Source organism: Chelonoidis abingdonii, chromosome 2 (assembly GCF_003597395.2).
Source record: "Chelonoidis abingdonii isolate Lonesome George chromosome 2, CheloAbing_2.0, whole genome shotgun sequence".
Lineage (NCBI taxonomy): Eukaryota > Metazoa > Chordata > Testudines > Testudinidae > Chelonoidis > Chelonoidis abingdonii.
The window spans coordinates 121721843-121739229 of NC_133770.1; the positions used below are offsets into that span (position 1 = coordinate 121721843).

General features: G+C 45.6%; 2 protein-coding genes across 6 annotated transcripts in view; one reads left to right on the plus strand and one right to left on the minus strand.

Annotated features, from left to right (window-relative positions):
* LOC142046341 (uncharacterized) overlaps positions 1-17387 on the minus strand; it is a 1049055-nt gene that overhangs the window by 749088 nt on the left and 282580 nt on the right. The window lies entirely within an intron of this gene.
* STX17 (syntaxin 17) overlaps positions 1-17387 on the plus strand; it is a 99046-nt gene that overhangs the window by 16843 nt on the left and 64816 nt on the right. For all 5 annotated transcript variants that reach the window (XM_032787141.2, XM_032787146.2, XM_032787144.2 and 2 more), the window contains one exon: positions 3667-3732. In XM_032787141.2, coding sequence (XP_032643032.1) covers positions 3667-3732 — 66 coding nt within the window. The remainder of the gene's footprint in view (positions 1-3666; positions 3733-17387) is intronic.

Here is a 17387-nt window from a genome sequence, read left to right on the forward strand (position 1 = left end):
CTGTGAACCCTGCATATATGATGGAAACCACTTCAAGCCAGGGGGTGCAGCAGCACCCCACCACCCATGGTTAAGTAGAATTTTCAAAAGTGCATGAGATAGGACAGGACAGAATGGAGACAGGAGATTCTTAGAGAGGTGTCATCATAGGTTGTATTTCTAGGTGGAGGCTGAACCAGTTGCTGGTTACAGCCCAGAACCCATCTGAATATGCTACACGTTGAGATGTGAAGGAAAAAGACTAGCAGAGCTGTCAAGTGATTAAAAAGATTAATCAGGATTAATCGTATGCTTAAAGAATAATAGAATACCATTTGTTTAAATATTTTTGGATGTTTTCTACATTTTCAAATATATTGATTTTGATTATAACAGAGAATACAAAGTGTACTGTGCTCACTTTATATTTGATTACAAATATTTACACTGTTTAAAACAAAAGAAATAGTATTTTTCAGTTCACCTAATACAAGTACTGTAATGGAATCTCTCTATCATCAAAGTTGAACTTACAAATGTAGAATTATGTACAAAATTTGCATTAAAAATAAAACAATGTAAAACTTTAGAGCCTACAAGCCCACTCAGTCCTATTTGTTGTTCAGCCAATCACTCAGGTAAACAAATTTGTTTATATTTGCAGGAGATAATGCTGCCCATTTCTTTTTCACAATGTCACCTGAAAGTGAGAACAGATGTTTTCATGGCACAGTTGTAGCCGGTGTTGCAAGATATTTACATGCCAGATGCGTTAAAGATTCATATGTCTCTTCATGCTTCAACCACCATTGCAGGGGACATGCATCCATGCTGATGACTGGATTGCTCAATAACAATTCAAAGCAGTGCGGACTGATGCATGTTCATTTTCATCATCTGAGTCAGATGCCACCAGCAGAAAGTTGATTTTCTTTTTTGGTGGTTTGGTTTCTGTAGTTTCTGCATTGGAGTGTTGCTCTTTTAAGACTTCTGAAAGCATGCTCCACACCTCATCCCTCTTAGATTTTGGAAGGCACTTCAGATTCTTAAACCTTGGGTCAAGTGCTGTTGCTATCTTTAGAAATCTCACATTGGTACTTCCTTTGCGTTTTGTCAAATCTGCAGTGAAAGTGCTCTTAAAATGAATATGTGCTGAGTCATCATCTGAGACTACTATAACTTGAAATATATAGCAGAGTGCAGGTAAAATAGAGCTGGAGACATAGAATTCTCCTACAAGGAGTTCAGTCACAAATTTAATGTATCATTTTTTTCACGAGCGTCATCAGCATAGAAGAAGGTCCTCTGCAATGGTGGCCAAAGTATGAAGGGGCATAGGAATGTTTAGCATATCTGGCATGTAAATACCTTGTAATGCTGGCTACATGCCCCATGCAAATGCCTGTTCTCACTTTCTGGTGACACTGTAAATAAGTAGGCAGCATTATCTCCCGTAAATGTAAGCAAACTTGTTTGTCTTAGTGATTGGCTGAATGAGAAGTAGGACTGAGTGGACTTGTAGGCTCTCAAGTTTTGTATTGTTTTGTCTTTGAGTGCAGTTATATAGCAAAAAAAATCAACATATTTAAGTTGCACTTTCATGATAAAGAGATTGCACTACAGTACTTGTATGAGGTGACTTGAAAAATACTTTCTTTTGTTTATCATTTTTACAGTGCATATATTTGTCATGAAAAATAATAATATAAAGTGAGCAGTGTACACTTTGTATTCTGTGTTGTAACTGAAACCAAAATATATTGGAAAATGTAGAAAAACATCCAAAACATTTAATACATTTCAGTTGGTATTCTATTGTTTAACAATACGATTAAAACTGCAATTAATCACGATTAATTTTTTTAATCATGATTTTTTGAGTTAATTGCGTGAGTTAGTTGTGATTAATCGACAGCCCTAAACACTAGTCTTCCTTTCTTTCAGAGAAATAGGTGGTGACAATATTCTCTAGCTAAGGTTTGTGATCCAACTTGACATTGATTTCATTGTGAATAGACTCATATGTGATGAGCAGAGGGGTGACCTGGAGTGGACAACATACGGGGACCACATCCTTTCACTCCCCATCAGGCTCACTACTCTGGTCATATTAGCTACCTGGGTTCTTTCAAAGTACCTTTAGAGAGACCACTAGCATCTTAGATATTATAAGTGCAGTATAATAGCACTCTTAATGTGTAAAGCAAAGCAAGATGTCTCAGCATTTCTTATGGGAAGTATAAGGAGCAATAAGTGCTTTTTGAAGAAATTCTGTGATCGTGTACATTTGGAGAACAGTTTTTTTTTTCATGGTTTAATGATATTGAATTGATGTGGCAAATTACATTATGTTACAATCAGCTGAATAGGTTTTTTGGAAAATATAGTGTAGGTCAGGTTTGTCATTGTTTAATAGATGGCATAAACTGCAGAATTTAGGGTGTTGGTTCAGTCCCTTCTCTAATTTTTATTAAAGAACAATCACAATGATTTTATCGGCATAACGAGTTATGCAGGTGTTCCTAATACTCATTTTTTTAGAATGGTCCTTCTGATTTAATTTAATTGACCTCAAACTATTATTTTTTTTCTTAGTACTATGCAAAATCTTAGTATGAAGGACCTTTTCTCTCTAACATACTCTCTAAATTGAGAAGTAACTCTTGATTCCTTATATGATGATTAGGAGAATCAGGACTTTGGAATATTTTGAGTTGATCTTAAATTAAAAATTAAAAATTAAAAAAATTAAAAATAACACAAATAAAAGAGAGAGAGTAGATAAAATATGCTATTGAGAGTATGATTTATGAAGATATTGAAAGAATTAATGTTACTTAAAATGGCAACTCATATTTTTTGATTAAAACCTATGCTATTATTTTGCTCTGTCATTTAAGTGACTAAAAATGTTCATACGTGATCCTGTATTTTCTCTTATTTCATTTAATACATTATTTAATGTTTTAATTGTATATACCAAAAATCCCAATTTGTATTGTTTGCTGGTAAAATTATTTTTTGTTAAAAGATTTGCTTTTATGGTCGGAGTGTCTCTGGGGTAGCTTTTTGTGAACTGTCAGTAGCATTGATTTATTTAACTGATGAAAAGCTTTGTATGATGATTTTGATATCCGAGGTGTTTATCATTTGAGTCATTGCTCTGGCCCCAGTCTGGTAAAGAATGCTGCATGGATGGCCCCTGCTGAAGTCAGTAGGACTTCGTGCATGTGATTTGTCTTTTTTGGATTGGGGCCCATGTTTGTAACTGTTTTAAAGTATTAAAATTAAATGGCATGTACAGTCTCTTGAGGAGAACGTAATTCTCTGTATAAAAATAACATCTGGTAGCTTATTGTTTCATAACAGGCATGACTGGTATAGCTCTCCCCCCTATGTCACTGCTTGCTGTCATCTCTCTGCTGTCCATTAATGGAAATATACTGTAACATTACCAGAACTCTGTTAAGTCTATTTGTTGTTGAGAACTAATACAAGATCTCTGGTTATGTTAGGATGAATGAAAATATAGTGAACCAAATTAATCCCTCGTGAAGATCCATTTACTTCCCTGGCTTTGCACCAGGAAGAGTTTGGCCCTGTTATTACTGTAAACTACAGAAATGTAAAATAGAGTGATAAAGTTTCTTTTCTAGCAATTATACAGAGTATTTTTTCTTTATGTAGTATCAGAAGTGCAGACTGTGGGACAGATTACATGAAGAGCACATCAATGCAGGACGTACTGTTCAGGTAAGGATATTAAAGTGACTGTGAAGTTAATGGGATTAAATGGCTTTTTATCTAGTGTTAGATGAGATGGGGAGGGTTTTTGATAGGGATTAATATTTTATAGGCACCTGTTATTGTTTTACTTTAAGGTAGGGTTACCCAAAATGTGGCCCGAGGGGCAAATGTAGCCATAGGTTTTCTCTCCTTGTAAGTGCAGGAAGAGAACAAAGATGATCATCTACAGTGTTTATTGCCAGCAAACTCAAACCACAAAATGTTTCTATTAATCTAACAAGGTACAAGTGCAAGTAAATTTTGTGGTTGTGTGCCCTTATTTTTGATTTTAAATACTGTGTGTATGCATGCAAATCTGCAGTTATGTGTGGCTCTTAGCACCTGATAAATTGCAGAGTTTGAACACTGGGTTATCTTATGTTATAAATATAATTAGAACATAGCAATTGTTATAATGGAACAGACATGGGCTCAGCTTTCCAACATAAATAGACCTAAATGGATCATCCACATTGGATGTTCAGATCTGCCCTTAGATGCATAAATACCCATTTTGCTTGCGTAGGTGTCAAAGGATCTGATCGTGCAGTGTGATTCAATAGCATGGACACCTGTGCCTATATGGAGGTCAATTAACTTCATGCCCAGTCAACCGTAACTTGGCCCTGTGTGGAATGTCATGAAAGTTTAAAAAAAACAAACCCACATCGCCTAGATACAGAGCAATGCAAAGTAATATACATGCCAGAGAGTAGCATCCAGCCAGCTAAAGACCCATCATCCAAGGAGCCTCATTGATAGAAATGTCTGCTAAGATCATATTAAAGTTCACATTTCTAATACTACAAACAAACCTTACCTTAAAATGAGTTATTATCTCTTATGAAAAATAAAAGATTAAAACCCATAGTCAGAGGTAAAAGTTAATCACAAAGGAACAATGGCCTCAAACAAAGGGCAAAGTTAAGGTTGAGTGGGTGTCATCTCGAGTCCATGGCTGAGTAGGTTTGGTCTGCAAGTGATGGAAGGTATATGATTGTCTGGGGGGCGGGGGGGGACGGGAAATGTTAGAGGTGATATATGTAGAAATGTAGTTTTATTTTGTGTTTCCAGGTTTTGGGAGGTTTGAGTTTGGCTTTATTATGTTTTGCATGATGTGTTTCTGATATTTGAAGATGAAATAACAGCACTTGGTTCTTTGTATACTCCAAAGTTTCTTCTGAAGGTGGCTGCAGAATAAGACCCTTAGAACAACAGTTAGAACAATATTGTAACCTAGGCTCCTGACAAGTGGACACCTATTTAGCCACAACTGAGTTAAAATTGTGCTGTTTATAGACAGTTGAACAGTGATAGTAGATAGGGCTTTACGTGGAGTTCTAATTTTATCGATATCACTCTGTTACTGTTTTAGCAAGATGACGTCTATCAGTGGTAGACTCAGAAATGCCACCTGTATTACTATAATGTGAAATATATTTAAAGATAAAATCTGTAATACAAAAGAATTTTTTATATTGTATCTGCAACTATATAATTTTGATGCTGAGCAGAAGGGGTACCATTTTCACTTAAAGCTAACCCAGTGTCCTTACTTTTGTATTTAATTCTTTTATGCTTTCATGTTTTGATGCTGAAAGGATAAGTTATGCATTAAACTGATATACAGTCTGATATTAACAGCCCAGAATAAGTATTTGGATCCATGCAAGCAAAGAATTGACTAGGACTTTGTTTTAATTAAATAGTTAGGAGTCTGGAGTACTTGATAATAAATTATATGACATGTAGAATGTGTTTGCGGTAAGTTGTTTAAATGTTTACCAACGGCTTTGTGTTCTGTTTGTTTGCAAAGAAATCAGATTAATTATTTTGATACCAAATGTTCTCTGCAGCACACACTTTGCTCTCAGAATTAGATGTTGTAAAAATACATTAGGAATCCCTAAGTCAATATTGACCCAAGGCACCCGCCACAGGTTTTAGACAAATATATGCACAGCCACTCTACATTTAATCCATGTATGCATAATTAGCCATTTTTCTGAATTTTCAGTTTACACAGAATAATTACTTTTATTGTACTTTAAAGCTGGACAAAAGTGTAATAGAAGTATAGGTAAGTATAAATGTATACCTCTTACTCCTGGTAAACCAGATGAGAGATTAAAAAACAGTTTTAAAAGAAAATTTCACCAGTGGGTTTTGAGATTTATTATTTTGCAGAAGATTATGCTGTTCCTTTCAGAACATTAAGAAGGTAGCTCTTACATACTGTGTCCTCAATTTCTGAAGTAGTTTTGATAGATTCCCCCCCCTTCTAATATACTGTCACAGGGCATGCCCTGTAGTGCCCCCTGTTGACTCAGTGTTGTTCTGTGTGCCCTCCTTGCCATAATTTTGCTTTATTTGAGGTGGAGCTCAGCCCTCTGGCTGGGTCATTTTGAGTTCAGTTCCCTTTCAGGGTAACAAGTACAAACAAAGCAGCAGAGAATCGTGTCTGACGAAGTGGGTATTCACCCACGAAAGCTCATGCTCCAAAACTTCTGTTAGTCTATAAGGTGCCACAGGATTCTCTGCTGCTTTTACAGATCTGGACTAACACGGCTACCCCTCTGATATAAGTACAAACAAAAGTCCCAACCAATGCAAAGTACTTTCTGTCCACTTGGTCTCCTCTTTAACCCACCCTGGACTTCGTTCCTCATCTGTTCTGGGTTAACTGTCAGGCTCTCAGAGCTCTGACTCCCAGGCTCTTTCCCTAGAGTCCCCTCAGTCTCCTGCAGACCCTCATTCAGGGCCTTCCACAGGAGCCTACCAACTTTCTCTGGTTCCATACTCTTCATACTGAGTTCTCATCCCTTTTAAAGAAATCACCCAGCTGATCAAGTCCAGTTTGGAGGGTGGGGTGGGAGGGAAGGAATAGTAGCTAATCTGGAGCAGATGTGACTGAGCTCAGCTACCCCTTAAGGATCAGTCAACCATGTGACACATATCCTAGTCACTCTGTAGAGCTACAGGGGCAACACACATGTAATAACTTGGTAAATTTTGCTGAGGAGTTTGCCCCAGATGTGTTCAATGCAACAGATCATTAATAATTTATCATAAGCTTTAAGAGGACTCAAAAGGAACAGTACAACAGCCCAGCGAGGTGTTATTACAACAGATAAATGAATGCTCCCAGTTGGAGGTAAAACATATTACCACTATCATAGAGTATGTAAATTGTTGAATAAAAAGGAAAAAATGCCAAGGATGCCCTGTCTAGCTCCAGTCTATTTCCAACCTAGACTTGCACAACAGAAAAGTCCTGCTTAGTGAACATGTGCAAAAGAGAGAGCCTATTTTGAACAATATACCAAATAGTTCTGGGATATGCTGTCCTTAAAATGCAATTCTAATCAGAAAACTAACCTGAACATTTTTGTTTAATGCTTTTTCATTCATAAACTGAACACACCTGAGTTGCAAATCATGAGTGAAAGATTTTTTTTTCTAGCTGTCAGCCCTGCAAACTCAAACTGGGCTCTTTGTTTCTTATTGTTGAAGAAGATATATGAGAGAGACTCTGTAGGACAAATTATGCCCTCTGTTATTCCTTTACAGTGCCTTTGTCTTCAAATGGAGTTTAAATTATTCTTCAGTTGGGTTGTACAGGTCAAATACACTTTTTTGCCTTTAACACTTTAGATACAAGTGAGTAGCAACAGTATGTTTATTTTTTAAAAAATTTTTGTATGTTTAGAGCAGAGGTTCTCAAACTGGGGGTCGGGGCCCCTTGGTGGTCACGAGGTTATTACATGGGGGGTCACGAGCTGTCAACCTCCATCCCAAACCCCGCTTTGCCTCCAGCATTTATAATGGTGTTAAATGTATAAAAAGTATTTTTAATTTATAAGGAGGGTCACACTCAGAGAGGCTTGCTATGTGACAGGGGTCACCAATACAAAACTTTGAGAGCCACTGGTTTAGAGGGTGGGATTTTCAAAAGTACTCAGTGTTGTTTTTACTTTACTCCCATTGTTGTCAGGAATAAAACTCCCTTTGACTTCAAAATCCCACCCATAATCTTTTCATTGTCGTAATGGTCTTCGCTGATTTAAGGCCAGTTTCAGAGGTTAGTGTCATTTGGTGTAACTTAAACATTTCCCTAAGTTCTTTAACATGTAAGTTACATCAGCTTGAAGGCAGTTATCAGAGTTGCAAAATTCCATGATTTTATTGGGAGTCTCATAATATTTGGGGTTTTTCTTAAAGCACCAGTTCCTGGAGTCAAATGATTACATGAAAATCTCAACTTTTATTGAAATAAAAGTAAGTTTCCAGCCCTCAGAATTGCAGAGAAAAAAGGTTGAAAACATGAACCTGAAAGGCATAAAACCAGAAGTGAAATAAAAAGAACTGCAAATTCATTATTTTTTAAAAAAAAACATGATTTTTTTCAGTCAGTCTCAAGACTTTTGGGAGGCCTGACTCTTGTTTTTTTGAATGCTTGTGGTTAACAATACTGAGTTAGATTCAGGTTTCCTTAGACCCCCATCCATTTATCAACTTGTAACTTGTATCCCTTAACGCATCACTTTTGAACTAGGCCTAGAAAGTGTAAGGAATTTGTCAAAAAAAAATAAAATAAAGGAAGAGAGGGATGTGACAGGAAAAGCACCTAAAGGTGTAGGTCAGGGATCGTCCACCTTTGGCACGCAGCTCGCCAGGGCAAGCCCCCTGGCGGGCTGGGCCGTTTTGTTTACCAGCCACATCCGCAGGTTTGGCCGATCGCGACTCCCTCTGGCCGCAGTTCACCGCTCCAGGCCAATGGCGGTGGCGGGAAGCGGCGGCCAGCGCATCCCTTGGCCTGTGCTGCTTCCCACAGTCCCCATTGGCCTCAGACGGCGAACCGTGGCCAGAGGGAGCCGCAATCGGTCGAACCTGCAGACGCAGCAGGTAAACAGACTGGCCCGGTGGGCCAAAGGTTGCCGATCCCTGGTGTAGGTTAAAATACACCCCTCTCCTCTGGCTCTTCAACAGGTAAATTCCACCAGATTATATTCCCTTAGACTCTGTGGGCCAAATTTCAAGGTGATCTATAAGGGCACAGCTACACTGGCAAAGTTACAGCACCAGCAGTTACAGTGCTGCTCAGAGAGCACTGAAGGGATACCGCTGTTGTGTATTCACACTGTCAGCTGCCTGCGCAATAGCGTTTTCACACTTGCGGCACTTGAAGCAGTATTAGGAGCCATGCAGCTGTCCCACAGAGTACCTCTTTCTCTTCTGCTGGTAAGACTTGTGGGAAGGTGGAGGGGGTCGCAGGGGCATCCTGGGTCCTGTTCCAATGACCTGTGATGCATTGCTTCACATCCCAGAAATTCTTGTGCTTCCATCTGCATTTGGCGCCATCTTTCAATGGTTTGTGTACTGTGTGCCCTGCCTCTTCAGGTTGCAGGAATGGATCCCGAACTGCTGACCAGTATGCTGCTCGGACAGTGACAGTGGAGTTATTCCTTAAACTACAAAGGCAAGAGGAGTGCAACATTGATCTTGCCACACACAATAGCTACAACTTGAGATTGCTTGTGGCATTCATGGAGGTGCTGACCACTGTGGAACACTCCTTTTGGGCTTGGGAAACAAGCACTGAGTGGTGGTATCACATCGTGATGCACGTCTGGAACGATGAGCAGTGGCTGCAGTACTTTTGGATGAGAAAAGCCACATTCATGGGACTGTATCCTTTGGCGCAAGGATACAAGAATCATAGAATCATAGACTTTAAGGTTAGAAGGGACCATTATGATTGTCTAGTCTGATCTCCTACACAGCACAGGCCACAGAATCTCATCCACCCGTTCCTGTTTCAAACCTCTAGCCTATGTCTGAGCTACTGAAGTCCTCAAGTCATGCTTTAAAGACTTCAAGATGCAGAGAATCCTCCAGCAAGTGACCCGTGCCCCACACTGCAGAGGAAAGCGAAAAACCCCCAGGGCCTCTGCAATCGCCCCTGCGAAAATTTCCTTCTTCTTCGAGTGATTGCTCATATCCATTCTAGGTCGGTGTGTGTTGGTCGCCGCGTGCACGTTCGTTGGAGAAACTTTTACCCTGAGCAACACTCGGCTGGGCGCCCCCTGGAGTGGCGCCACTATGGCGCAGGATATATATCCCAGCCGACCCGGCCACCCTTCAGTTCCTTCTTACCGCCCGGTGTCGTTGGAACAGTGGAGTGCGGCTTAGCTGACCTCCACCTTCCCTAGCTACTCGTAGTTATTCTTCTTCTCGTTGTTATTCAATAGTTTTAGTTAATTGTTTCTTACATATATATAGTTTAGTTAGATTTAGTTATAGTTCATGTTATAGTTGTTATGTTAGTATTTGTTAGCGAGGTTGGGTAGCCCCTTCCCCGCACCCGTGCCGGAGCTCATGCCTGGCTCACGGGGTTTCAAGCAATGCTCGGCCTGCCACAGGCACGTCCAACAGGAGAATCCCCACGACTCCTGTTTGAAGTGCCCTCGGGGAATCGCACTTATATGCTGCTAAGTGCTCAATTTGCAAGGCTTTTTAAGCCAAGAACTAAAAAGGAGCTGGACATCAGGTTAAAGCAGCTCCTCATGGAAGCGGCCCTTACACCTTCACCTTCGCACCGACCAAGCCAATCGGTGGCAAAGGCACTCCTACGGCACCGGCACACAGAGGTACGCCTAAGACTCCCGGCACCAGCCGCCGCCGCACGAATCGACTCCCCGCCACTCTCATCTCCCCAAGGTCGAAGATGGCGAAGGCTCAGAAGGCCCCGAGCGACACCCGCGTCGCAGCCAGAGACTGCGCCTAGGTCGGACCCGGCACCAATACCTGTACGCACCCGCCTAAACCGGCACCATTGACTCCGCCCCCGCGAGGCGCATTGGTCCGGCGCCTGACAGCTCCCCGGTACCTGCCAATGGTAGAGCTCACTTTGCCGTCTACTCCGGAGACATTTTCTTCTGCGGCGAGAGACTTGAATCGCAATTACCGATGCGGCAGCCGCCCTACCCCCAGCACCGCTGCGAGCGGGTACTACAATCCATAGGCAAGTCAACCCTGACCAGAACTGCCGTCTGTCAGCGTAGCAGACCGCAACCGCTCAAGGTCACGATCCCGCAGATGCTCCAGGTCAAGACGTTCTCTTCCGCTCCACGACAACGCTGTCTTTCCGCTCCCGTCCGGCACCGTTCCTCTCCATGGCACTGGTCAGACTCGGCGCACTGATCGGACTCACGACACCGGTCAGTCTCTCGCTCCCATCCCACTTCTCACGGTACGAGTCGCTCCAGTTCCCGGCACCAACCCAGGCACCACACCTCCATGAGCAGATACGCTGCAGAAACTCGAGATCCGGTCGACCTCCTCGCACCGGTCCAGTTGCAGTCCGCGGTCTTGTTTCTCGTACCGCTCTGCGTACCAGCCACCAGTCCCACGGTCGCGGGGTGCAAGATCCGTCGGGACTTCAGCTCCAGGCTTTTCTGCTCCTCCATGGCCGTCCAGACAGACGTCTGTATCCATCCTCCATGCAGACAGCTATTGTGACCGGAACGTGATACGGGGTTTTCAGGACACACGTCCTCAGGACATAGGCCTCAACAATGGTCCTTTTGGACACCCTGGGCAATACCATCAGCCCAGGAGTGCTCCCTAGCCAGACCCACTCTGCTGCCTCAGAGCATCGGGCACCAGAGGCCACCATTTCCCCCCCCCCCTGCGGCTGAGTCGGAAGAGCACACGACCCATCCTCCGGACTCCCCGGGCCAGCTGGAGCAGGAACCTCCCCAGGAGCAAGAGGCCATCCAGGGCCCTCTCATTCCCGGGGTATCATCCTCCTCCTCCCCGGACGAGGCGGTGGCGGGGACCTCATCCTCAGGGCCCATCGGGACCTCCTTCACAGGGTGGCTCTCAATATCAACCTCCCAGTGGAGGAGGTCCCGGAAGTCGAGGACCCCGTAGTGAGCATCCTGACCCCGGATGCCCCCGCCCGGGTTGCACTGCCGTTTATCAAGAGTATCCAGGCCACTGCCAATACCCTCTGGCAGTCTCCAGCCTCCATTCCACCGACGGCAAAGGGAGTTGAGAGAAAGTACATGATACCCTCTCGGGGGTATGAGTACTTGTACGTTCATCCTCTTCCTTCCTCATTAGTGGTCCAGTCGGTCAACGAAAGGGAGCGCCATGGCCAGCAGGCGCCTGCCCCAAAGTCCAGAGAGGCTAGACGGATGGACCTCCTGGGTCGTAAAGTGTACTCAGCGGGGGCTCTACAGCTCCAAGTGGCCAACCAGCAGGCTCTACTGAGCCGATATAACTATAACACCTGGGCGGAGGTGGGTAGGTTCACCGAACTGTTACCCCCGGACTCACGCCAGGAATTTACCGTGTTCCTAGAGGAAGGCAAAAAAGTGGCCAGAACCTCTCCCCAGGCCTCCCTAGACGCGGCCAACTCGGCAGCCAGAACTTTGGCCTCTGGCATCACCATGAGGCTTATCTCCTGGCTCCAGGTCTCTAACCTGCCTCCTGAGCTTCAGTACACCATCCAGGACTTACCCTTTGATGGCAAGGGTTTGTTCTCAGAAAAGACTGATCCCAGGTTGCAGAGCCTGAAGGATAATAGGGTCATCATGCTCTCGTTGGGCATGCATACCCCCGTGACCCAACGTAGACCCTTCAGACCCCAACCCCACCGCCCTTACTTTCCGCCTCGGAACAGACAGGACCTCAGTAGGAGGCGCGGGCGGGGTGGCCGTAGACGCCAATCCGGTCCTCAAGAGGGCCAAAACTACGGGCCCTCTAAGGCACCACCGGGGCCTAAGTCCAACTTTTGAAGGTGCGCCTGGGGACGGCGTACCAGTCTCAAGACAGGATCCTTCCCCTCCTTTTTCCAACCGTTTCTCCTACTTCTTCCCGGCGTGGTCCCAACTGACTTCGGACCTTTGGGTTCTACGCACAGTGAAGCAAGGATACCACCTCCAATTTGCTTCATCCCTGCCCTCCCACCCCCCATCCCGGTCCCTCTTCAGGGACCACTCTCACGAGCAAGTCCTCTTACAAGAGGTACAGTCTCTCCTCGCCGCGGGAGCCATAGAGGAGGTACCATTGGTCAAGAGGGGGAAGGGCTTTTACTCCTGCTATTTTCTGATTCCCAAGTCCAAGGGAGGCCTCAGACCTATCCTAGACCTGCGAGGACTCAACAAATGGATGCTCAAGTTGAAGTTCCCCATGGTCTCCCTGGGAACTATTATCCCGTCCTTGGATCCTGGAGACTGGTATGCTGCCCTCGACATGAAGGATGCGTACTTCCATATTGCCATCTTTCCACCACACAGGAAGTACCTTCGCTTTATGGTCAACCACCAGCACTTCCAATTCACAGTCCTTGCCTTCGGCCTCTCCGCAGCCCTGAGGGTGTTCACGAAGTGCTTGGCTGTCGTTACCGGCCACCTCCGCTGGCAGCATATACATGTGTTCCCATATCTGGACGACTGGCTCGTCAAGGGGACCTCTCAGACTCAGGTCCGACAGCATGTCAGCATAATCACGGACCTATTCTCCCGGTTGGGCCTACTCCTCAACACCGAGAAATCCACCCTTGTCCCTACACAAAGGCTGGACTTCATAGGGGCAACCCTGGACTCCACTCAAGCCAGGGCCTACTTGCCTCAGCCCCGCTTCCAGACGATCGTCTTGATCATCCGGAGTCTGCAGGCCTCCCCAATCACCTCGGCTTGCACCTGCCTCGGCCTGCTGGGACATATGGCCGCATGTACTTATGTGACCAAGTATGCCAGGCTCCGCATGCGACCCTTTCAAACATGGCTCCATTCGGTCTTCTGCCTGGGCAGGGACCCTATAGACGTCCTGGTGACAGTTCCCCCAAGCCCCCTCCGCTCCCTCGGTTGGTGGCTAACTCCATCCCTCGTATGCGCAGGGATGCCGTTTCATCCACAGCCGCCGTCGCTGGCCTTAACGATGGATGCGTCATCCCTCGGTTGGGGGGCCCATCTAGGTCACCTTCGTACCCAGGGCCTTTGGTCATCCCAGGAGCTGACGCTCAATATAAACATCCAGGAGTTGAGAGCAGTCCACCTCGCGTGCCAGGCGTTCCAGCAACATCTTCACGGCCGTTGTGTATCTGTGTTCATGGACAACACAACGGCCATGTACTATATCAACAAACGGGGGGACCCGCATGTCTCCCCTGTGTCAAGAGGCCATTCGACTCTGGGACTTCTGTATAGCCCACTCGATAGACCTGGTAGCGTCCTTTCTCCCAGGGGTCCGGAACGCGCTAGCGGATCGGCTGAGCCGGTCTTTCCGCTGTCACGAATGGCCCATAAGGCCGGACGTCATCCATTCGATCTTCCGGAGGTGGGGATTTCCCCTCATAGATCTGTTCGCCTCCCGCTCAAACAGGAAGTGCCAGGAGTTCTGCTCCCTTCAGGGTCTCTCTCCGGGGTCTATCACGGACGCATTCCTCCTGCCATGGAGGCACCACCTGCTATACACCTTCCCTCTGTTTCCTCTGGTGCAAAAGGTCCTGTTGAAGCTTCGCAGGGACAAAGCGCATCTGATCCTGATTGTGCCTGCGTGGCCCAGACAGCACTGGTACACCACCCTGCTAGATCTGTCTGTGGCCACTCCTGTTCCCCTCCCTCTCCTTCCAGACCTGATCACGCAAGACACGGCAGGGCTCGCACACCCGACCTGCGGAGTCCTCCACCTCACTGCGTGGCTCCTGCATGGCTAACACTGCGGAGTTACTGCTGTTCCGCTCCTGGTTACAGCATATTCATCCTCAGTAGAGGAAGCTTCCACCCGGGTGCGTTCTACGTATTTGGCCAAAGTGGAAACGTTCTCTTGCTGGTGCTGCAACACGCGGACGTTACTCCTTCGGAGCCTCGATTCCCACGGTCCTAGACTACCTCTGGTACCTTAAGCAGCAGGCCTCGCACATCCTCTCTGAAGGTGCACTTAGCGGCTATCTCCACTTTCATCAAGGCGGGGTTGGTCACTCCGTGTTCTCCCAGCCTTGGTCTCTCGGTCCATTACGGGCCTAGAGCGCCTCCTATCCCCCTGATACGTTCGCCCTGCCCCTACTGGATCTCAATTGGTACACTTGAACTAGAACTAATGCGCAACCACCCTGTTGAGCACTAGGAGATTTGCTAGGACTTGCTCCGCATCCTGTACCTGTCGTGAGAATTACAGTCTTTCCTGGTGGCCATTACATCGACGTCCAGGCGGTCTCCGAGCTGAGACGCTCTGCTGTGGAACCTTGCCGTACACTGTCTTTCATAAGGCAAGGTACCAAACTGCGACTCATCCGGCGTTCCTCCCTAGGTAGTGTCTGCCTTCCAATGCCAACCAGGACATCTTCCTCCGGGTCTTCTTTCCGAAAGCCCCACTCTTCTCGATGTGGGAGCAGCAGCTACACTCCTTAGATGTGCGCAGGTAGAGCTACTCGCTTTCTTATATTTGAGGCGGCCGAAGCCCTTCTGGAAGTCTCCCCAGCTGTTGTGGGCAGTCGCGGAACAGGGATGAAGGGTTCTGCCAGCTCTCCTCCCAGAGGATTTCTCTTGGCTGGTACAGCATGCATCCGCACATGCTATGACCTAGCTCATGATCCCCCTCGGGCCATCTCACGGCGCATTCTTACCAGGCAGCTCAAGCACTTCTATCAGCCCGCCCTTCCTGGTGCACTGTGCCTATCCGAGAGATATGCCGCCGAGCGACCTGGTCATCGGTCCACACCTTCACCTCACACGCTATGTGCTGGTTCAGCAGCAATCTAGAGATGATGCAGCCTTTGGTGCAGCGGTTCTTGCATACTGTCCCACATCTTCACTCCCGACCCCGCCGCCTAGGTTAAAGGCTTGGGAATCACCTGACTGGAATGGATATGAGCAATCACTCGAAGAAGAAAGGATGGTTAACTCACCTTTGGGTAACTGTTGTTCTTCGAGATGTGTTGCCTCACTCTCCAGTCCAAACCCCACCCTCCGTCTCCCCACTGTCGGAGTAAGCCGGACAAGACGGAACGGAAGTGTTGGCTGGGTCGGCTGGGGTCATATTATCGGGCACCATAGCGGCGCCACTCCAGGGTGGTGCCTCAGCCGACCGACCCGCCGAGTGTTGCTAGAGTAAAAGTTTCTCCGACGAACGTGCACGCGGCGCACACACACCTGACTGGAATGGATATGAGCAACACATCTCGAAGAACAACAGTTACAAAGGTGAGTAACTGTCTTTTCTGACCCCAAATATGGCGATCAGCAAAACCCTGAGCATGTGGGTAAGACTCACCAGCCAGACGCCCAGGAAAGAATTCTCTGTAGTAATTCAGATCCCACCCCATCTAACATCCCATCACAGGCCAGTGGGCATATTTACCGCTAATGGTCAAAGATCAGTTAATTGCCAAAATTAGGCTATCCCATCATACCATCCCTTCCATAAACTTATCAAGCTTAGTCTTGAAGACAGATGTGTCTTTTGCCTCCACTGCTCCTCTTGGAAGGCTGTTCCAGAACTTCACTCCTCTGATAGTTAGAAACCTTCGTCTAATTTCAAGTCTAAACTTCCTGATGGCCAGTTTATATTCATTTGTTGTTGTGTCCACATTGATAATGAGCATAAATAATTCCTCTCCCTCCCTGGAATTTATCCCTCTGATATATTTATAGAGAACACTCATATCTCCCTTCAGCCTTCTTTTGGTTAGGCTAAACAAGCAAAGCTGTTTGAGTCTCCTTTCATAAGACAGGTTTTCCATTCCTTGGATCATTCTGGTAGCCCTTCTCTGCACCTATTCCAGTTTGAATTCGTCCTTCTTAAACATGGGAGACCAGAACTGCACACAGTATTCCGGATAAGATCTCACTCGTGCCTTGTCTAACGGTACTAACATTTCCTTATCTCTACTGGAAATACCTCTCCTGATGCATCCCAAGACTGCATTGGCTTTCTTCACAGCCATATCACATTGGTGGCTCACAGTCATCCTGCGATCAACCAATACTTCGAGGTCCTTCTCCTCCTCTGTTACTTCCAATTGATGTGTCGCCAGCTTATAACAAAAGTTCTTGTTGTTAATCCCTAAATGCATGACCTTGCACTTTTCACTATTAAATTTCATCCTATTAGTATTACTCCAGTTTACAAGGTCATTCAGATCTTCCTGTATGATATTCTGGTCCTTCTCTGTATTGGCGATATCTCCCAGCTTTGTGTCATCCATAAACTTTATTAGCACACTCCCACTTTTTGTGCTAAGGTCAGTAATAAAAAGATTAAAAAAGATTGGTCCCAAAACCAATCCCTGAGGAACTTCACTAGTAACCTCCCTCCAGCCTGACAGCTCACCTTTCAGTATGACCCATTGTAGTCTCCCCTTTAACTGGTTCCTTATCTATCTTTCAATTTTCATATTGATCCCTATCTTTTCCAATTTAGCTAATAATTCCCCATGTGGAACTGTATCAAGTGCCTTCGTGAAATCGAGGTAAATTAGATCCACTGTGTTCCCTTTGTCTAAGAAATTTGTTACCTTTTCAGAGAAGGAGATCAGATTGGTTTGGCACAATCTACCTTTTGTAAAACCATGTTGTGTTTTGTCCCAATTGCCATTGACCTCAAAGTCCTTA